The 21,959-nt window shown below is 41.4% G+C and overlaps 1 protein-coding gene across 2 annotated transcripts in view; it reads left to right on the top strand.

The window, feature by feature from the left end:
- The window catches only part of HS3ST5 (heparan sulfate-glucosamine 3-sulfotransferase 5), a 201,538-nt gene extending 199,772 nt beyond the window's left edge, over positions 1-1,766 (top strand). For both annotated transcript variants that reach the window (XM_067546774.1, XM_067546775.1), the window contains exon 4: positions 12-1,766. In XM_067546774.1, coding sequence (XP_067402875.1) covers positions 12-942 — 931 coding nt within the window. In that variant the 3' untranslated portion in view covers positions 943-1,766. The remainder of the gene's footprint in view (positions 1-11) is intronic.
- Positions 1,767-21,959: the final 20,193 nt, after the last annotated feature.

Below are 21,959 nucleotides of genomic sequence, written 5' to 3'. Positions count from 1 at the left end.
GTTGGTTTCAGGCTGCAGCCCGTTTGTCCCATTGATGGTCGATTTGGACCCCATGGCCAAGATGAGATCCCACTCCGAGCTCTGCAGTTCAAGCGTGGGCTGCTACATGAGTTCCGTAAGGGCAATGCCACTAAAGAGCAAATCCGACTTCACAATTTGGTTCAGCAGCTCCCTAAGGCCATTATAATTGGGGTGAGGAAAGGAGGCACCCGCGCACTGCTTGAGATGCTGAACCTCCATCCTGCAGTGGTCAAAGCTTCTCAAGAAATTCACTTCTTTGATAATGATGAGAACTATGCCAAGGGTATTGAATGGTACAGGAAAAAAATGCCTTTTTCTTACCCTCATCAAATAACAATTGAGAAAAGCCCTGCGTATTTCATCACAGAGGAGGTACCTGAAAGGATTTATAAAATGAACTCATCCATCAAATTACTGATCATTGTCAGGGAACCCACAACAAGAGCTATTTCTGATTACACTCAGGTGTTGGAGGGGAAGGAAAGAAAGAATAAAACCTACTACAAATTTGAGCAGCTGGCTATTGATCCTAATACCTGCGAAGTGAACACTAAGTATAAGGCAGTGAGAACCAGCATCTACACAAAACATCTGGAGAGATGGTTAAAATACTTTCCAATCGAGCAGTTTCATATTGTAGATGGAGATCGGCTCATTACAGAACCACTGCCAGAACTCCAGCTGGTAGAAAAGTTCCTAAATCTTCCTCCAAGGATAAGTCAGTACAATTTATACTTCAATGCCACCAGAGGGTTTTACTGCTTGCGATTTAACATTGTCTTTAACAAGTGCCTGGCGGGTAGCAAGGGACGCATTCATCCAGAGGTGGATCCCTCTGTCATTACCAAATTGCGCAAGTTCTTTCACCCTTTTAATCAAAAATTTTACCAGATCACTGGGAGGACATTTAACTGGCCCTAAACTAAATTTCACACAACACTATGTGTTGCATCTGGAGACATGCAACAATGTCTCTTCTAGAATAAAAATATGCACTTTTCATAGACAGACAACTATCAAACTAACTTTTTTTCATGCATACTTGTACATATGCAGTGTGTGACCAAATATAAGGTGGGATCAATTTTTCTACAGAATAGTAACTAACATAAATTTACTCTCTACATAGTTGCATCATTTTAAGCTATACAAATAAAGGACAAGGTAGTATTTAGGGGAATACATTCAGATACTGTGCAAAAGGGTCAGTGTTCCTCTTGCTCAATAAAATTTATTATGTGACACATTTATAGACCCAGACAGGATGTTAGTTTAGAACATGCAAATTCATCTTGGAATTCTGTGTAGCTGTGAGGCTGTCTTGAAAAGTTTAACATTCAGACTATATTAAGTATGCACATTGCTAAAGGAATACTGACACTTTAAATACAATGCTGAATCATTACAGTGAAACTGGGTAATACTATTTTCTTATTATTTGAAAAGAATATCCTATCTCGTACAAACAACATTGGTTCAAAGTTCCTGTGGTGAGTTTGCACTATTGTTTTATTGTATGGACCATAGTGTCACTTGTAGCATGTCAATCATGTGTCAAAAAAAATCAAATAATTTTTTCTTCTATGCTTGTGTGTCAACAAAGAGAAACATCATGTATATAGTGTATATTGTTTGTAAATACTGGTTTCACACTAAGTAATTCTATTTTGTAAAATGAATATGGCTATTTAATTTATTGTGAAAATTAAATTTATTGTGGTATTTAAAAACGGAATGGATTAAAATTACTATATGTGCAACTATTTTCCACTTTCTATTGTTTGATGTACATTGGTGTGATCCCAGAAGCAAAAAATGTGTGTGTGTTTGTGTGTGTGTGTGTGTGTGTGTGTGTGTATGTGACTTGCACTTGTAAACCTGATTTCTGGTCAGTTCAAAAAACTGATTTATGAGTTGAAGTTGAGTTTATTAAAAAACTCAGCCATCTGGAAATCTGGTGTAATACACACCTCAAAGAACATTATTGCTGTTCAGTTACGGCGCTTTGCAATAATTAATTCAGTTGCAGTTGCCCATGAGGCTGAAGAATGTATGTGAAAGATGTCTATAACCAGGTATATCAGAAGAGCAAAGCAGTCATTTAAAAATGAAATGACAGACAAACAGGTTTAGAAGAAATCAACGAAAACATTTGTGGTACTCCTGTTTTTCAGCGAAAGTATCTAGGTCTGCCTAGAAACAAACAAGCCATAGAGCTGTTACCACTGACAAACATATAGCTCAAGTGATCATTCAGCAAATGAAGGAAATTTACTTCTGAACTGGGTATCTTAATATTAATATATACACTGTACTGTTCTTAAGCACTTATAAGAAAAACAATGAAGGCAATTCAGTTTTTTAAAGAGCTTTTCAGAACCATTGTGTGAAAGATGTATAGGAACAGATATTTTGGAAGGTATCCAGAGTACTCAAATCTTGTGTGTTATGGTAGTGGTGCATTTGGTAACTAAGATCATAATAAGTTAAAATTTTCCCTATGAGCTGTTTATCCTGCTCGGTGATTGGAATGAATCAGTTTTCTAAACAAGTGATTTTTAAGTCTCCTGTGAGAAATTGCTAAGTGACTCACCATACCTTTAATTATATGTGCTAGTGTTATAAATAACATACACTTTCTGAGCTGTTTGGACAGTCATCTGAGAAGGCAGCATGTTAGAGCACGGGTGCAACGTTTAAACAGCAAAAGCACTCAATGTTTTATGTAACGAACCATCTCACTCACCCAGGCAGGTACTGAAGCAGAATTAGGGGCATTTAATCAATCCAACAGATAAGACACATAAGGCTCTTTTAAAATTTTAAGGCCTTTTGGAGGTGCAAGCAAGTTCCAGAAGACCTCATATGGTGGCTGATCACTGGCCTGGCCTTATCAGGAGGCAACTGGCCCTGATACACAAGGGCAAATAGAAGATATAAATTTGTGCCTGGGAGTTACCACTCTGCTTGAGGGCTGGGGTGGTCATGTAATGAAGCAGCTGTGTCACGCCCAAACCAGTCCTACACAGGCTCCTCTGAGCAGGAAATATACTCTTGAAATACAGAGCATTCTTGTGGTTACATTGCCCAGGAAGCTTACAGAGGGAGTAAGGGTTACTAAGACACTTAACTTCAACGGGCTTTGGATCAGGCCCCTCATTTACAGATCTAGAACAAGTTCTTAGGCAAAACTGACTCAAAAGTGCATCCATGGATGAGGGCTATGATTGTCCACAGGAGCCTGAAATAGTAGGGTGCCCAAAGCGCAGTAGAGAATATTAACACAACTGTGTTGTTGACATTGGCTGGTTAAAAGTAAAACAGCAAAACTTGTTCTTTAAAAAAAAAGTCCACAACCCAAACCCCTACTTTAATTGAAGATTGTGCTGAAATATTCATAACTGGTTTGAGCAGCACTGACCTTATGGTATTTACCTCTTCAGGCGTAATGTGTTAATAATTCATTTTGGCCACTTCGATTGGTTCCCAAAGTTCTGGGTGAATCATTTCTATTCAAATTGATCAGGAGTGCTCATCCTGGAAAGAGCGTCCTTGTTTTAGTTTATGATTGCAACGTGATGTACATTTAAATGAAGTTGCTGCTCCTAACTCATTGCAATGGAGTCACCTAGAGACACTGTATAGTCCATATTTTCTAAAAGGCTGTAAAATTGAAGGCTAAACAAGCTATAAAACAAAATTTCAGATTAAAACCTCTACTATAGTTGTGCACTTTTAACAGATTGTCCCAGCTCCTATTGACTCTACACAGCACAACAATTTGCAACATAAAAACTTACTTTAAATTTACATTTTACAGTGATATGTAAATAAAGTTTTAACACTTTGAACTCACTGAGTCATTTAACATTACTCATTTGCACCACCATTTTTGGGGGGGACACAAAAACAATCTCCAAACTCACTTGACTGAAGACACATAGTTCATATTTAGCTTGGGCTGCTGCTCCCTTTTGAGCTGAATTATCGGTATGTCCAATGTGTTGATCATGGTCTGATAATCAATACTAAAATAAATCTTGAAGAAGCCTTTGGGCCTCTCTCCTGTTCTCTATCCTCAGTATAATTCTAGGTGCTTTGACTTCATCTGGTTGATATTGACAATTGATAATGAATCATCCCTCTGTCATCCTGAACACCCAGAGGTGCAGATGCTCAAGTAGAGAAAGTGCCAATCTAAAGATTGGTTGATGGTTTTATTTTGTTTGACGGATTTTTCTCCTCAAATTTTTACAAATTTTAAAAATGTTACATTTTATTGCTTAAGTTTTCATGCATTTAAGAGTTCCAATTTTGGGCCCAGAAAGTGTGTGAATCACAAGGTTGCAAATCCACTTATCTGTACCCAAACTTTTTAAATAGATGCTATACACCCACTTATCAAACTTGGGTGCCTATATCCCACACACAGCTAGATCATATCAAATTATTCCACAGGCAAGATTGCTCATAGTTGTGTGGTTTGTCTTGGTGGTAGCAAAGATGAGTGTTAGAGGCGCCAAAAACAGGGTCCCCTCTACCTGAGTTTTTGCTGGGGTTGTGCACTGAAGTTTTGGAAGTGCTCGGAATTGTGCCGGCTGTAATATATCAATTAGATTAATGCTCTGCTTGGCTTATTAACGCCAACGGGTCTTACAGCCATTATTGGAGTGGATTGTCAATACTTCCTTGAAAGAGGGCAAGACCCCCAGCTTCTCCTCACACAGTGACTGTTGGAGCAGTGATTGCCAAGAACCCATCTTTTGTCAATGACAGTCTCAGAAATTATTGCCCTGTCTTGAACTTTCCCATAGTACTGATGAGCTGGAGGAGGTCCCTTGTTAACAAAGCCAGATTTTGGGAGCTGTACAGATGAATCACAGCTTTCATTTTTAAAATCCAATACATTTCTCTCCCTTTTCCTTGTGAAAATAGCCTTGAAAACGTTAACTAGTAAAAACTGATTGTCAAGGCTGTGAGGTGTAAAGCTTCTACAGCTTGCGTTTGGAGGTTCTAATGAGCTGCTACATCAGCTCACACACAATTTGCATGTCAAATGAGATAATTGAGTTTGGGTTGTATCCCCAAAGAATCATCTTATTCACCCTCCCCAATACCAGCGCTGAATATTGTAGTGTGCTAATCATGGATAGGACCTGGTTTTTAGCACGGTGAATCTTTTTTCACGCCCCACTCAGAAATGCTAAGGATCACTTTGCTTGGTAGTTCCTTCAGCAGATGGTGGTTTCTTCCTCTCAAAGATTATAGCAGCATCTTCAGTCCTTCAAACTGCAACACTCTGAATGGAAATGACTGACCCAACTATCTTCACTGGCTGAGACGTTTATAAATGAATTCATGAATGTAAAAGAATTGGTATGTGTGGTTTCTTCTTTTTTTTCCCCATCTTTTAATAAAGAGTTCATTTAGGGTGAATATATAAAGGGAAAGGGGCTTCAACTGGGCACTCAGTGAGACTTGTGATAACAATTAAGGTTTAACTTTTTAATTACAGTACATTTAAAATTTAAATTCACCTAAGCTTGTTTTTACTATTACAGGCCCTGCCCCTGACTTTTAAGAGCTTCTATTGTAATTGCATTGTAGTAGCACACTATTTTTACAGCCTTTTGATTATGTGTTTAAAGGAGAATGACTGGCTCATGGAATGGGTAGTCGGCTGTGGTGTCTTTTTCTTCTATGTCACCCGTCCAAAGCCAGCGCAGGTCAGTAATGACTGAAAGTTATCTTCTGATGGCTGTATGTTCAGTGGTCAATGTGAAGTGAGTCAATGATCCGGGTCCAATATCACACTTCCTATATCCAAAATAGACTTCAGTTGGCTGAACGCCACTATTTTCTTCTGTTCCTTGCAGATTGGCCTGGAAGCTAGTTATCAGTAAGAACTAGGTACCTGGAAAGTTCTGACTTAAGCTGCTTCTGTGAGTGCCACAGTGGTTTTCTTTTTATAGCAGAAAAATTACACTTGTTCACCATTATACTCTAAAATATTAGGAGTCAGTGTAAGGAGACTTGCTTCATAATGGAGAAAATAGAATGAAATCTTTACATAAAATTTAATTTTAAAACATAGATATACAGGACTAATGTGTTTCGTGCAGTTAAATAATGGTCCTCATGACACTACTAAAGATCTAAGCATGTTATTAAATTTTGAGGTGCCAACACTGCGATGGGAGTGCCTCACTATTATTGTTGGCTATTGTTAGATATTTCCTTTACATAGAGGTTCCATACATATTAATCATGCTGCATTTCTATGATCTAATCAACATCTTGATGTTTTGTATGTTTCCTGAATCCTGATCAATATTGTGAAACCTTCCAGACAAGCATTAGCAACCAGCTTTAGGAAGTACCAACCATTGCTGAGTGCATTTATTTTTTATAGGGGGAAACCTTCAATGACCTTCTGCAATAGTACACTCATAAAAGAGTAAACCCTTTAGAGAACATCCTGAAGTCTGGGTACCTGCCTTTTTCCTAAGGACTATATTGACAAGAACAAGAAAAATGCAGAAAAGGCAGAAATTCCAACATCCGTCTGCTGCACTCACTCTGCTTAACATATGGTAATTAAGATGACCTGCTGTTCAGAAGCCCCTGATAAAATTGGCCCAGTGGCATGACTTTAGGACAGAGAGCTGTCATACTGTTAACTGAATTCCCTGACTGCTATTGATTTATGTCAAGCTCAGTTTCATTTTATCATTGATTGTATTTAATTTTGTTTTCATGAAAATTTTCTCCAATTAGCCACAGCTTTCTTTGAAATGTACACCCTATGAGACAGAAAAGTAGGCAGTAGTTTAAACTGCCAGGTTCTCTGCTTGGTCTTGGGTTCAGATCCTGATGTCATGGAACAGAGCAATTTTTTTTTGCCTGTTGAATGGCTTTATATTTTATCAATTCCATGTTTTAAAAATACATGTACCCAAAACTGGTCAGTGCTTCCAAAGGCCCATTGCTAATACCTGTCTGAATGTTGTGCAGATATCAATTCAGGCAACATATAAAATTAAGGATTCAGGCAACATCTAAAATGTCTAGATTTCGATCAGGGCATAGAAACGCAGTATGGAATATCAGATTACATAACAGTAAAGCAATGAAACGTCAAATCTTCTCATTTTATGCCTAACGCTGATTAAATAAGCAAAATGAAAAGTGACATCTTATTTCTGGCCTTAATTGCAAACAACTGTTTTGTAATGTATGAAACTCTTGCCATCAAATTCCTTGACTGGTTTTCTACTGATGAGAGACTTTCCCCTTCATTGAACTGTGAAGGCACCTTCTCTATCCCTAGCCCTTGGAGAAATATAAGAATTAATGTACAACACCTTCAGTATATGAAAAAAGTGATAGAAGTGTCATAATGGGCGGGGCTAGCCATCTCATAGTCAGTAACTTCATCTTCAAAAAGCGATCCAGCTGTCACAAGATCTTTGTGCAGCTCCACTAATAAAACAGCATAAGGGAGCAAAACATTATTCACATGGTATGTCTCTAGTAGACGGCAGTGCCTCATAAAGAACCATTTCACTCTAGTGGGGAAATAATGTACAGATTTTTCTGTTCAAGGAGCCATGGTAGTTTCAGATTTACCTCAATGATTGAAATGGCTGGGATCTAGCTAGGAAATAATCTTTATTTTATACTTCTTTTATTTTCTTTAAAAAAAAATCAGAACACAAGATGTTAAAGGCAGATTCTGCCCAAAGATATGTAATTCTCATTGACATCAGCAAGCATTGTATATGAGCAGGGCCAGATTTACACCTTACGTGCTCCAGGCACAGCATCTTCAGCACCCTCTTTGCCTACAGCTGACCTTCGTGTCTTCCATGCGGGGAGGCGGAGGGCAGACAGGAGAGAGGAGCTGGCCGGGCCAGCCTCACGCAAGGAAAGCGGAGGAGTAGGGGGTGAGAGGGGCTGGGGTGACTAGCTCAGCAAGCTCCAGGTGGGGAGAAAATGCTCAAGCTGGGCCATCCGACTTCTTGTCAAATTAGTTTAGGTCTAAAATGCAAGTTTTGTTACCAAAAAAAACGAAAAGAAAAAAGACTGTTCCTTTTTTTAATGTAGATTATTTTGTTTCCAATCCCCCTTCACTGCAGGAAACACAAACACAGCAGCATTGTGCTAATAATACATAACAACTGGAAATTGAAAAAGATTATAAACAGAAATAAAACAGACCTGTTTAGTTTCATTGTCCAACCCGAGTGAAGTGCAAAAGTTAATAATCAGCTTCAATAGTGAAAGGTAAATTCGATATTTTTTAAAATTCTTTCCATATTAATAATATAAAAAAGTTCATATCTCCCAAGATAAGGAAACAAAATATGAATCTTGAATGTTTATGGTACATTATTTTGGTTATATATTCTTCTACCTAATTAACTCCTAAGAATGGAGTTATCCAATGATAATAGGGAATCAGGCATAAGGAATTCTAATGGAAGGATTCCTGTTTAAGTGAATCAGGTTAGTCCTCTTGATGCTATTAATTGTATAGCCTCTTTCAGAATGAAACATTTAATAGTCATTTTGCTAAAAGTCCACTGAGCTGACATACAATATATTTGGCACTCATACATTGGGTATACTTGGAATTCAAAGACGACGTTACTCTTTCTGTGTAACCATCTTATGGGACGTTACCTTTACTTTCTCAATGCCCTTTAATCTAAAGGTCCACAAGATAGATTAGAGGAAAAAAAAACTACCATGGTCTTCTGATTCTGGTAAAAACGTTGAAAAATGTCCATCCCGGAGGATAGTAGAATTTCCAAGAGCAGCACTTTTGGGGCAACCTCCCCTGGCTTGTATAATTGATTGGCCCCACCAGTCTACCAATTTGTGAAACAGAAGATAAACCATTCAAATTATTTCACAGGTTCCTGCTATGTCTGAGGTACTGGTAATATTTTCTTTGTACATGTCCACACAAATGCTTTTGTCTAAGCATGTGTCTACACTGCAAAAAAGGAGTGTTCTTAACATGTGATAGTTAACCTCGATTAAAAGAGCAGTGAAGACCCCAGCAACTTGGCTTTTAATTCAGGTTAGCAGCCCAAATTCAACCCCAAACTCCCGTATAGGTTTTATCTCAAGCTGATAACCCAAGTTTAAAAGCCACGTTGCTTTGTCTTCACTGCTGTTTTAACTTAGGTTAGTTAACCTGAATTAAGAACATACCAGTTTTTTAGTGTAGATGTTCCAGTCTATAGCAAGCTATTGTTGAGTACACAATGGCTACTATGTTTGCTTCCTGCACTAATAATTAACCAAAAAGCCCTGGAGTATAAAAATGTAACATGAAACCAAATTTTGTGTCTCTAAGCAGAGTGAGCATGTTCAGTAGAAGTTGGCAGCCAGTATGAACTGAGGAACTTCCTGTCTACAGCTGTGTGCAGCAGCTGTGCCAGGAAATCTAGCTGTTTTTATTTCAGGGAGGGGTAAACCAGGTGTTCTTCTGCAGTCAGTATCTCTCTATATTGAACTGCAGTATCAGCACTGTGCAAGAGCCCAGATCCTACTGTGAAATCTGACTGCTTTGACCCTGTTGGTCAAGAGGCAAAACTGCCAGATTACTAAATTTGAAGATTGCCCACTGATAATGCATTATGAAATAAGCAGCGGTGCTTATTCGAGTCAGCCTGGTGTTCTCATTTCATTTTCTTAACTGCTCTTAGTTACAACTCAGCAGATAGGATGCCCTTTTAAATCACACAGCTGTGCATGTAATCAAGCTGGAAGTGCAGTGGCACTTTTGTATTCAATTAATTCCATATATTCTTCAGTCACTACTGGGAAATCCATTTCAAAATATAGAAATAGATTTTTTCCCCCCAGGTAAGTAAAAAAAATTCCCCTGTGGGATGGAGTAGAGCCCATGGGAACGAAATATAGTATTCTTAATTAACAGAGGCTATGGGAAGGAGACTTCACAGAAAACAGTTCTCTAATAATAAACTTCTCCAGGGAATCTACATAGGACCGCACTGGGTATTGCCTGCTCACTCGTCTCTCCAGTTCACCCCTCCAATCCTGCCCCCAGCTTGGGCCCCGGACTTATAAAGAAGCCTCCACAGGATCCGTACGAAGGGGAGGAAGAATGCCACAGAGGGGGCTTAGCCCCATTCTATTCATGAGGGTGGAGGTCTACCCAATTTTCGGAGTGACAATCCATGCCAAAATAATTAGAGAAGCTGGAAACATGACAAAAAGGTTCCTAGAACAGAACAAGTGTGAGCTAACAAGGATCAGGTTATACGATATACACATTGGCTTGGCTCCACAAAGGGTCTTAGGTGCTGTGATGCTATTATTAATGGAGATATCAAGGCAACCCCCTACCAGAATATCTCATAACCCAGTGGTTAAGGGCACTCACCTGAGAGGTGGCAAATCCCTGTTCACATCCTTTCTTCTCAGTAGGCAAAGAGGGCTCCTAAGTCTGGGAATTCGACAACTAAGTATATTTGTGGATCTGAGCCATTGCTAGAAACTGTTTATTAAAAGGGGGTTGTCACAGGATGGACTGGGCCTTTGAGAAGGAACTAGTCCAGTCCACCTACGCCTCATTATCAGCCTGATAAATAGCATTATAGCCATGATGGAGCCTGATAAAGGGCAATTGGTCTTTATAAAGAGCCAGAGAGGAAGCTGTGATGGAGGGTTATGAGGTTGCTGCAGAGATCAGATGGCTGCAGAGGAGAGACTCCGTCACGTAGGGCGAGGAGTGGTCTGCCAAAATCAGAGAATCCAGTTGGCCTATGTAGACTTTATTTTGGGACTTTCAGGTTTGCTTGCAACTTTGATATTAATAAGCCCAGACCCTAAGGAGGGTGTCTTTGCACACAGGAAGCTTTGTGTGTGAAGTTTTGAGGAGTTCACACAAAAGGAGAAAAACTAAGGCAGACTGCTGCAGGGCCAGCCTTGACCATGAGGAGGGGCATTGCAGGCAGGCTCCCCTGTGATGGTGGTGAGCTGGTCAAAAAAAGAAATAACACAAAAGTTAGTACAGAAATATTATGTGTTAGTCAAGGCACCTTACAAGCTAGGGTCCCAATCTGATGCTACAGTACCTGATGGTGACTATCCATCTGGTGGCATCACCATCCTAGAGCAGTACTGACCCAAAATCTCTTAGACAAGCTGGGTGCGTCGCATGCTGGGTGTGTCGTATAATAATAGGTGCTAGATACATGCTAATAATTATTGAACTCTGGTCAAGTAACTGTGCTGTGTTTTCCCAGTTGGTAGTCTACTATCTGGTAGCAGACTTGGGACAAGTCATTAGCAGTTGGGACAAAAGACATTAGCAGGCATTATTACTTATGTTACTGTGGTGCCTCACTCAGAGTCCTAGTCCTGGATCAGGACCCCATTGTATTAGATGCTATAAAGACACAGAACAAAAAGACAGTCCCTGCCCTAAAGAGATTACAATCTAAGTATAAAACAAGAGCAAACATGGATACCGACAGATGAGGGAGCCCAAGGAGACAGTACTGATCAGCATGCTAGACAATGGTCTTGGCACATCAGCAGCCTAGTCATTGTCAAGATTTATATAGGCATTACAGCAAAAGAAAGTTTTAAGAAAGGTTTTGAAAAAGGATACCGAGTTAGTTCTATGGCTGTTTACGGGGAGCTTCTTCCAATTATCAGGGACAGCATGGAAGAAAGCACAAAGATGATTGTTTGAAAATGTAATAAGTGGGTGATGAAGGCTGGTGGGTGATGATGGGTTCATCGGGGGCACGAGTGAATTTTTTGATAATGAAAAAGAGATGATAGGTAAGGTGGGAATAGGTTGTGGTTGTGCCACTCAAGCTCTAAACCACTTTAGATGTCAAGCCAGTTGCAGAGGGAAACTGAATTGGATTGATCAATTCACCATGTAGCTCTAATCCACCAGGTCTCAAACACTTCTGCACCTGAACATAGTAGCTGCATAAAAGAGACAACATCCGGAAGAGAAAAGAAAAAGCAAAGCAAAGGAGAAAAGACAACAATTCCCCTGGAAAAGAAGACTACAAGGAATAAGATGCATTCTGTGTCACTTGACAAGAGACTAGGCTGAAATCTGTGGTTTTAAGAATAAAGAAAAAAATGTAGTGACACAGCAAAGATGAGCTGGGGACCAAACAAGAATATACAGTCAGTTAGTAATTGTAGGGAAAAGATAAGGACAGGAAAAAGTAGAACAAGTTAAAACTAGCCAAAGGGACTAAGACGAATAAGTAAGGCTTTTACAGATATCAGGGGGAAAGGAAATACTAAAAAAGACTCAAACAACCAGGAGGGGCATGTATTCAATGATGATTCTTAAATGGATGAGGTATTGAACTTTGTTTTTAAATCTGTCTTTAACAAGAACCATAAAAAATAGGATAAACCTCACGCACGCTCACAAACACTTTAGTTTTTGCATGTTCCTGTTAGCTGCTCTTCCTGCTACACTGCCCTTCCTCCCTTTTGCCATGTAACGTACACAGGTCTGCTTCTCCATTTCCGTGCACACTGTGCAGTGACTACAAAATGTAACAAATTAGACTGGTAACCTTTTACACTTATTTTGTGCTGGTGTAAAATACCACACAAGGCCCAGCCTGAATACCAAATGGATGTATGCTACATTTCTTTGAGCTTGTGAGCACAGTGCTTCGCGGCACATTAGCAGGGTGTGTACGGCAGAGTGCTCGAATGAGTTGTGGTTTAAGTGCCCCATGTAGATCCTGTTGGGGGGAATTAAAAGGTACCTACATTCACATTGCTGTGACCCGGTTTCAAACAGGACTACATTCATGTGTACTAGGTACTCTTTAGATTTCACTAACAGGGCCTACCAGGGGCAGATAGGACACAACACATTAGACAGCTGTACATTTCACACCTCTCAAGTGCAGATAAGCCCTTTGTCAGGTATGTCTCTTTTCTGACCACCTTACATAAGAATAGCCATACTGGGTCAGACTAGTGGTCCGTCTAGCCCAGTAACCTGTCTTCCACAGTAGCCAATGACAGATGCTTCAGAGGGAGTGAACAGAACAGGCAATCATCGAGAGATCCAGCCCGTCATCCACTCCCAGCTTCTGGCAGTCAGAGGCTAGGGACACCCAGAGCATGGAGTTGCATCCCAACCATGTTGACTAATAGCCTTGAATTGACCTAATTCTTTTTTAAACCTAGCTATAGTTTTGGCCTTCATACAATCCCCACAGGGTGATTGTGCTGTGAAGCAATACTTCCTTTTGTTTCTTTGTTTTGTTTTAAACCTGATGCCTATTAATTTCACTGAGTGGCCTTTGGTTCTTGTGTTATGTGAAGGGGTAAATAACACTTCTTTATTCACTTTCTCCACACCATTCATGATTTTAGAGACCTGTATCAAATCCCCCCAGTTGTCTCTTTTCCAAGCAGAAAAGTCCCATCTTTTTACTCTCTCATACAGAAGCTGTTCCATACCCTTAATCATTTTTGTTGCCCTTCTCAGTACCTTTTCCAATTCTAATATCTTTTTTTAGATGGGGCAACCAGAACTGCATGTAGTATTCAAGGTGTGGGTGTACAATGGATTTATATGGTGGCATTATGATATTTTCTGTCTTATTATCTATTCCTTTTCTAGGGTTCCTAACATTCTGGTAGCTTTTTTCACTGCCACTGCACATTGAGCAGATGTTTTCAGAGAATTATTCATGATAACTCCAAGATCTCTTTTCTGAATGGTAACAGCTAATTTGGACTCAATCATTTTTTAATATATATGTAACCCTTCTGCCAGGCAGACCTGGCAGCAGCAAAGGGCCAGGTTCTATATCTAGGGGTCCCTGTCAATGATACAACACCAAACCGGCTTGAGCCCCCAACCAGTCACCTAGGCAATCACACACTATCCCTTAGGGCCCCAAAAGTCAGTACTTCCTCTCTCGCAAGCACAGAGTCTGAATGTAGAAAGTAAGTCTTTTAATAACACAAGGGAAGTAATACAGCACTGGTTTTGGAACCAGTGTAAACAGAATTCATGAACTCAATGAGCCAAACCCACTCCAGAGCCCGGGGGCATGTCCTTTGCCTCTCCCTTCTTGCTGTCCCCTGTACTGACCATCGTAGTTGCAGTAGCTACTCTCGGTTGGGGGCTCCTGCTGGACATGGGCTTGACCAGGCCTCCTCCGCTGCTTCCTCCTGCCACCTCTGGGTCTCACTGAGTCCCCACTCCTGGCTCCTGCCATCTGCAGTTGCCACCATCCACAAGCACCAATGGGTCCTGGCTCCTATCATCTGCAAGCACCAACTGCTCCTGTTTGTCAGTCAAGGTTTCCCAGTTCCTCTAGTGATTTCAGCTCATGGGAAAACTTCAGCTGACACAGCAGCAATCTCCCTGCTTTTAACAGAACAAAATACTCCAAGAGGAATCATTAATTCTACTTTTTAACAGGGAAAGGAAATAATCAATGCATGCCTGAGAGTAACCCTTTGGCACACCCAGTGCAATCTCAACAAGAAACTTCTCATCTCCTCCCTTACAAAGCTGAAACATCCATACGCCACCCTTTTTGGGCTCTGTTTAGATGAGAGTGAATTTTTCATCAGAACAGGCTAAACACAGATCTGATGCCATTTGTTCATACAATCGAAGGACAACATTTCATTACCCCTGCAGTTAACACAGAAGTGATTTGTAACAGAATACCAGACACACTGATCGTTTCCCATCATGCTCAGCACCTAGTGTGCTTATGCAATATGCTGAGTACTTAACTGTACTCATGCAAATACGAAGTCCATGCAAATAAAGTGCCCCCTTTCAGCTGCTGAGCAAGGGGAGTGCCACTCAGACCTTGTTTACATATGTAGTGGGGTTTATGTTTTCTTTGCACTTATCAACCATCTGCCGTTTTTTTTCCCAGTCACCGGTTTGTGAAAGCCCTTTGTAACTCTTCACAGTCAGTTTTGGACATAACTATCTTGAGTAATTTTGTATTGTCTGCACATTTTGCCACTTCACTGTTTACCATTTTTTCCAGATCATTTCTGACCATATTGAACTGCATTAGTTCAAGTACAGATTTCTGGGAGACACCACTATTTACTTCTCTCCATTCTGAATACTGACCATTTATTTCTACTCTTTGTTTTCTATCTTTTAACCAGTTAATGATCCATAAGAAGACCTTCCCTTTTTTCCCATGACTGCCTACTTTGCTTAAGAGTCTTCAGTGAGGGAACTTGTCAATGGCTTTCTGAGAGTCCAAGTACACTATATCCACTGGATTACTCTTGTCCACATGCTTATTGACCCCCTCAAAGAATTCTAGTAGATTTGTGAGTCATGATTTCCTTTTACAAAAAGCATGTTGACTCTTCCTCAGCAAATCGTGTTCATCTATGTGTCTGATAGTTCTGTTCTTTATTATAGTTTCAGCCTATTTGCCTGATACTAAAGTTAGGTTTACTGGCCTGTGATTACCAGGATCGCCTCTGGAGCCTTTTTAAAAAATTGGCATCATATTAGCTATCCTCCAGTCATCAGGTACAAAAGCTGATTTAAGTGATAGGTTACATATCACAGTTAGTAGTTATGCCATTTCGTATTTGAGTTCCTTCAGAACTCTTGGGCGAGTATCATCTGGTCTTAGTGACTTATTCCTGTTTAATTTACCCATTTGTTCCAAAACCTCCTCTATTGACACCTCAATCTTGGACGGTTGCTCAGATGTGTCACTTAAAAAGAATGACTCAGTTGTGGGAATTTCCCTCACATCCTGTGCAATGAAGACCAATGCTAAGAATTCATTTAGCTTCTCCTTAACATCTTCTTCCTTGAGTGCTCCTTTAGTACCTTGATCATTCAATTGGCCCCAATGATTCTTTGGCAGACTTCAAATAAATGTACTTAAAATAAATGTTGCTGTTAGTTTTTGAGTCTTTTGATTGTTGAGGTTCAAATTATTTTTTGGCCTGCCTAATTATATTTTTACATGTGACTTGACAGAGTTTATGCTTCTTTCTATTTTCCTCAATTGGATTTAACTTCTAATTTTTAAAGGATGAGTTTTTGCCTCCAGCTACTTCTTTTACTGTGTTGTTTAGCCATGATGGCACTTCTTTGGTCCCCTTGCTATGTTTTTTAATTTGGGGTATACATTTAATTTGAAACTCATAAAGTGTTTTTAAAAAGTTTCCATGCAACTTGCAGGCATTTCACTTTTGTGACTGTACCTTTTAATTTCTGTTTAATTAGCTTCCTTGTTTTTGTGTTGTTTCCCTTTTTGAAGTTAAATGATATTTTCCCCTGCATGAGAATGTTATGCTTGCTACTATTGAGCGGTTCAGCTATATTCACCTCTCAGACCAGACCCTGTGCTCCATTTAGGACTAAATCAAGAATTGCTTCTCCCCTTGTGGGTTCCAGGACTAGCTGCTCCAAGAGTGGTGGCTAAAAACTTTATCTCAGTATCCCGTCCTGAGGTGACATGTATCCTATCAATATGGGGATAACTGAAATCCCCCATTATTACTGAGTTTCCTATTTTTATAGCCTCTCTAATCTCCTGAAGCATATCACAATCATCAACACCATTCTGGTCAGGCAGTCGGTAGTATATTCTTACTGCTACATTCTTATTATTCAAGCACAGAATTTCTATCCATACAGATTCTGTGGTACAATTTGATTCACTTAAGATTTTTACTATATTTGACTCTATACTTTCTTTCACATATAGTGCCACTCCCCCATCAGCACAACCTACTCGGTCATTCCTATATATATTGTACTCTGTTATTACTGTGTCCCATTGATTATCATCATTCCATCAAGTTTCTGTGATCCCTTTTATATCAGTATTCTCATTTAATAGCAGGCACACAATTTCCCCCATCTCAGTATTTAGATTTCTAGCATTTGTATACAAGTTCTTCTAAAATTTGTCACTTTTTAGCTGTTTGTCATTATATGATGTGATTGAACAGGACTCTTTTTCATTTGACTGTTTCTCTCAGGTATGGTGTGACACTATGAATGAAGACAGAGTGAGGCTTGTTGATCTCTGCAATATGAATGATCTAGTCATCAGCAGAATTCTTTTTCAACATCGTGAAATACATGAGCTGACATCGTTTTCTCCAAATGGCAGAGATAAGAACCAGATTGACCATATAATGATTAATGGTAAATGGCAACACTCATTGACAGATGTAAAAGTGAGAAGGGGAGCAGATGTTGGTAGTGACCACCACCTTGTGACAGCCTACATCAAGCTAAAACTGAAAAGTGTGGGTCCATCAAACAAGAGCTATAGAAGTTATAGATATAGACATTGATAAGCTAAAGTCACCTGAAATAAAACATCTTCTGCAGTTAAAGAACAAGTTTCAGGATTTGCAGATCTTGATGAAGAGGAGGGGAACCTAGATCAGGAGATCAACAAGAAGTGGGACAAAGTAACAACAATTTATAAACAGAGTAGTGAGGCCTGTCTAGGCTATAGGCAGAAGACAAGACAGGAGTAGTTTACACCCAGCACATGGAACGCCATAGAAACCAGATGAGCTCTGAAGAAAAAAGTTTTAGACGCAAAATCTCAGAGGCTAAAGGACAAATACCATGAGCAGTATAGTACGGCACATTAGGAGGTTAAATGCCTTGTGTAGGAAGCCACTGTGGCCTCCCATGGAGCCAGAGCCTGGGGAAGGGCCCGAGAGCTCTGATTGGCCCAATTCACACCCTGCCCCAGAGTCTGCCCAGCAACAGGGGACCCGGGCCGTGATAGGGCCACCCGGCCAGGCCAATTGGCAGCCCCGGGGCGGAGCCCCAACAGGAAGGGGAAATACAAAAGCCTGGCCCCTGAGCTCAGTAGGGCCCAGACTGCCGGCAGAGGCAGACGTGCTGCCCCGCCAACAGAGGCCTAGGCCGGAGCCTAGCCGCCGCCGACGAACCCCGGCCCCACCTGGGCCCGGGGATTGGATAGGGCCCTCGAGGAGCTGGACAAGGCAACCCGGCCAGGACGACTGGGCCGAGTTACCCCGACCCCGAGCCCGGGGCCGTGCTCTGGGACCACAGACTGGGCCGAGACCCCAGAGCAGCCCGAGTGGCGGATACCCCCGGAGGCCGGGCCAGATTTGGAGGAACTGCCGGCCGCCGAGCCCCTCCCTGCAGCGGGGCAGGACTTGGAGGAGCTGCCCGAGGCCGACCCGCTCCCCTCCTACAACGACCTGGAGGAGCTGCCCCCTGAAGAGGAGTTTCCTGCCTTACCCCCGGTCGACGAGGAAGGACTAACAACGCTACCCCAGGTGGACTACCCTTGGGACACGGACGCAGCAGGTACTAGGGTCAGTGGGGAGGAAGTAGCCCAGGGACAGCCACGGCCTGTGGCTGAGTCCGCCGTATTGCCGGTGTGTTGCGGCAGGAGCCCCGCTGGCACAGTGGCAGCCGCTTCTGCCACTGCTAGGGCCCTGGGCTGGGACGCAGTGGAGACGGGTGGGCCTGCGTCCCCCTCCCCTTCCCCTTTGCCCTAGCCACCCCAGGAGAATTGCTCTCCTGACCCCGCCGAAAGCTGTTGCCTCCTCTGCTCACCCTGCCTAGGGGTTGGAGCGATAGACTCCTTGTTCGCCCGCCCTGCCTGAGGGCCTGAGCGATCCGCTCTGCTCACCCTGCCTAGGGGTTGGAGCGATAGACTCCTTGCTCACTCGCCCTGCCGGAGGGCGAATTGCCTAGACTGATCTCTCGCCAAGAGCGAGTTATTCCCCTTTAGGAAGCCACTGTGGCCTCCCACGGAGCCCGAGACACTTACACCTTGTAAGAGCAGATAAATGATATTATACTGATAATCTGGCGATACAAGCAGAGGATGCAGCTGTCCATGGTGAACAAGGAACCATCTATAAAATGATGCGACTCATTAGTGGTAAATGGCAGGCACCAACAAACACTTTCATCAGGGACAAACAAGGCCACCTAATGGCAACAGAAAAAGAACAAGAAATGCATTGGGTATAGTATTTCAAAGAATTGCAATTCAAAGAGGAAGAAAATATTTGAGAGGCAGAAGATCTTGATATCAAAATAGATACCCCAGTCAGTCAAGCCATTAAATGGGAAAGAATAACTTGAATGCAGAATTGCAGTGTACAATAGAAGACGTGCCAAGAGGTATTAGATGGACAGCCTTCTCATCCTTTGAAGATCTGGATTTCAAAGATGCTGCTGCTCTCTTATCACATACCCATCACTGTATACAAGAGAAAACAACCCAATTCAATATATTCAGCAGCAAATTGAATTGAAAATCAACTGCAGTAAGACAGATATCATGACTTTTAATATTGCCTCACTCTCACCAGTACAGATAGAGGATTATGTTCTCACTAATGTAGAAACATTCAGATACCTGGGCAGTACCATCAGCTAGGATGGTGGAACAAGTCAGGACATTTGGAATAGAATCAATAAACCCAGGAACACCTTTAGGAGCTTAAATACAGTCTGGAAATCATCAAAATATAACATCAAAACTAAACTTAAGATTTATCAGAGTTGTGTACTTTCAATGGTATTTTATAGTGCAGAATCCTGGGGAATGGCGAAGTATGACATGTCCAAGCTGTCTTCATTTCATACAACCTGCCTCAGAAAAATCCTCCATATCTTTTGGCCCAGAACAATCTCAAATGAAGATTTATTCATACAGCGTAGCCAAAAAGATACGAGCATCATCATCACCAGAAGGCATTGGCAATACATTGGCCATGGAAGCTGATTCCATCACCAGAATAGCAATCGAAACCAAGGCTGCCTGAAAACAACATGGCAAAGAGCTGTGGAAGCTGAGCTGAAAAACCTGGGGTGTAGCTGGGGGACAATGGAAAGACTTGCCTGAAACAGATAGGAGTGGAAGAGCTGCATCACTGTCCTAAATGCCAGAGGCTTAATTGGGGACTAACTTACTAACTTCAGTTCCTTCTACCTGTTCTTTAACAACTTCTGCCCTCTCCTCCTTACTAGGATATAGAGAATCCCAGTTAATAGATCCTCCCCTAAGGGATGCCTTTGTCTAAACAGTGTGCTCCTCCTCACCGGTTAGCTTTCCCCCAGCCCTAAAGTTCACACCTAAAGAGCCTGAGCATTCTCTCACTTGCAGCCATGTAAATCAGAACTAACTCATTGACACTGATGGAGCTATGTAGGTGCGAAGGAGAATGAGGCCCAGTTGTAACTATTAGAACAGTTTGCATCCCCATTGATTTTGATATAGTAGAATTAACCTCCACAGTGTAACCATCTTTGCAGGATTAGAGAGAGGAAAGATGGTCTGGTGGTTAGGATGCTAGTGTAGGGGTATGTCTATACTGATGGCAGCAAAGTCGCCACCATCAGATCGATCTTTCTGGATTGATTGAGCGGTCAGTGTAGACCCTCTCAATCGATCAGGAAGTCGACACAGTAAATCCACCCCCTCAAGTGGCGTACTCTGCATCGACGGGAACGCGGCTCCCATTGTTACCTCACAGACTGGGATCTGCTATTAGTGTGCTCAGGAATTGACACGACTCTCGTTCGATAATGACAGAAAGGCTTTAATTACTATACTTATAAACATATAAAATGAGCCCCCAAACCAAAAGTCCAGTATATTTTAGCTGCAAAAGCAATTATCCTCACCAATGCAGGCAAGAGGCGGTGATGGTTTCTTAGCAGCTTCCCCGAGAGCCTGGATCCGTGGTCTCAGAAGGCAGCTGGGCAAGATGGTAGTTCTTCTCAGTTTCTTGTCAAGAGTGATTCCTCTTCTCTTGAAGCTTGCCTGCTTGCTTATTTCCATTGCTTCTCTTTTATATTCTTGAATCCAATGTTTTTCAAAGCATTTTGGTAATTTACATGAGTAAACACAGGAATTCCAGAAAACAATACAAGAAGGAGAGACCCATGTACTTTAATTAGTGAAAAGGTGCTAGCCACCTAGATTTGTTCTTTAGCTTCAGTGTTCCACCCTTCAAACAAAGGGGTATTGGGGTTGTTGTGATTAAATTGAGCAATACCTGGGATGGTATCCAGCCATTAGCTTTGATCACAAGGTATTTTGAGAGGTCTGGAGCCATGGAGGTCTAGCACGCCCTGCATTTAACACATTTCTGTTTACTGCATAAATGAGTTACTCCCAGAGGATAAGTTCATTAGGGAAAATGGTCCAGACAGAGAGGCAATTAATAAACAGTTACCTTAATGAAATAACAGACATACTTTTAGAATAGAAAGACAGCATGGGTGTGTTGCAATGAGAAACAATCACCCCTTTTCAAAAGGGACTCCAGCCACCATTTCACATATTCTGCAATATGCACTTATTAATTTGGTAGTTTAATTTTATAAGTAGGCCCATCTTAGCTGAAATTTCACGGTCTACACCCATCGGCACAGTGCAGTGAAGATAGTGGGAAGAAGGGAAGCACAGCAGTCGACGGGAGTTACACAAACTACTCTGTATAGCTTGCGTAACTCCTATTGACTGATGCCAAATTTCCAAGTAAGTGTAGACCAGCGCTAGGACTTGGGAGACTCCTTAGTTCCTGTCCCTGTGTGACCCTGGGCAAGCCTCGTAGCCCAGTTTCCTATCTGTAAAATGAGATAATTTTACTTCCCTACCTCACAGGGAGTTGTGAGGATAAATACACTAAAGATTGTCAGGTGCTTAAGTATTACGGTAACATATATAAGTATCTTAGATAGGAGTTACAATGATGTTATTACACTGGTGAAAATGTGCTTAATGTAGACAAGCCCAAAATAAATGGTGATGTGCATGGGTCACTGATCTATTTAAAAGCCCAAGTGTTTGCTAAGTGATGGAGGCATGGGACATGATATTCTACAAATAGTTGAAAGATGTAAAACAAACGGAGGAGAG

This window comes from Emydura macquarii, unplaced genomic scaffold (genome assembly GCF_026122565.2).
Source record: "Emydura macquarii macquarii isolate MOO-44397 ecotype Brisbane River unplaced genomic scaffold, CSIRO-AGI_Emac_v2 contig_1146, whole genome shotgun sequence".
Classification (NCBI taxonomy): domain Eukaryota; kingdom Metazoa; phylum Chordata; order Testudines; family Chelidae; genus Emydura; species Emydura macquarii.
Note: the sequence above shows the minus strand (reverse complement) of the source record. Positions and strands in the feature narration are given on the sequence as shown.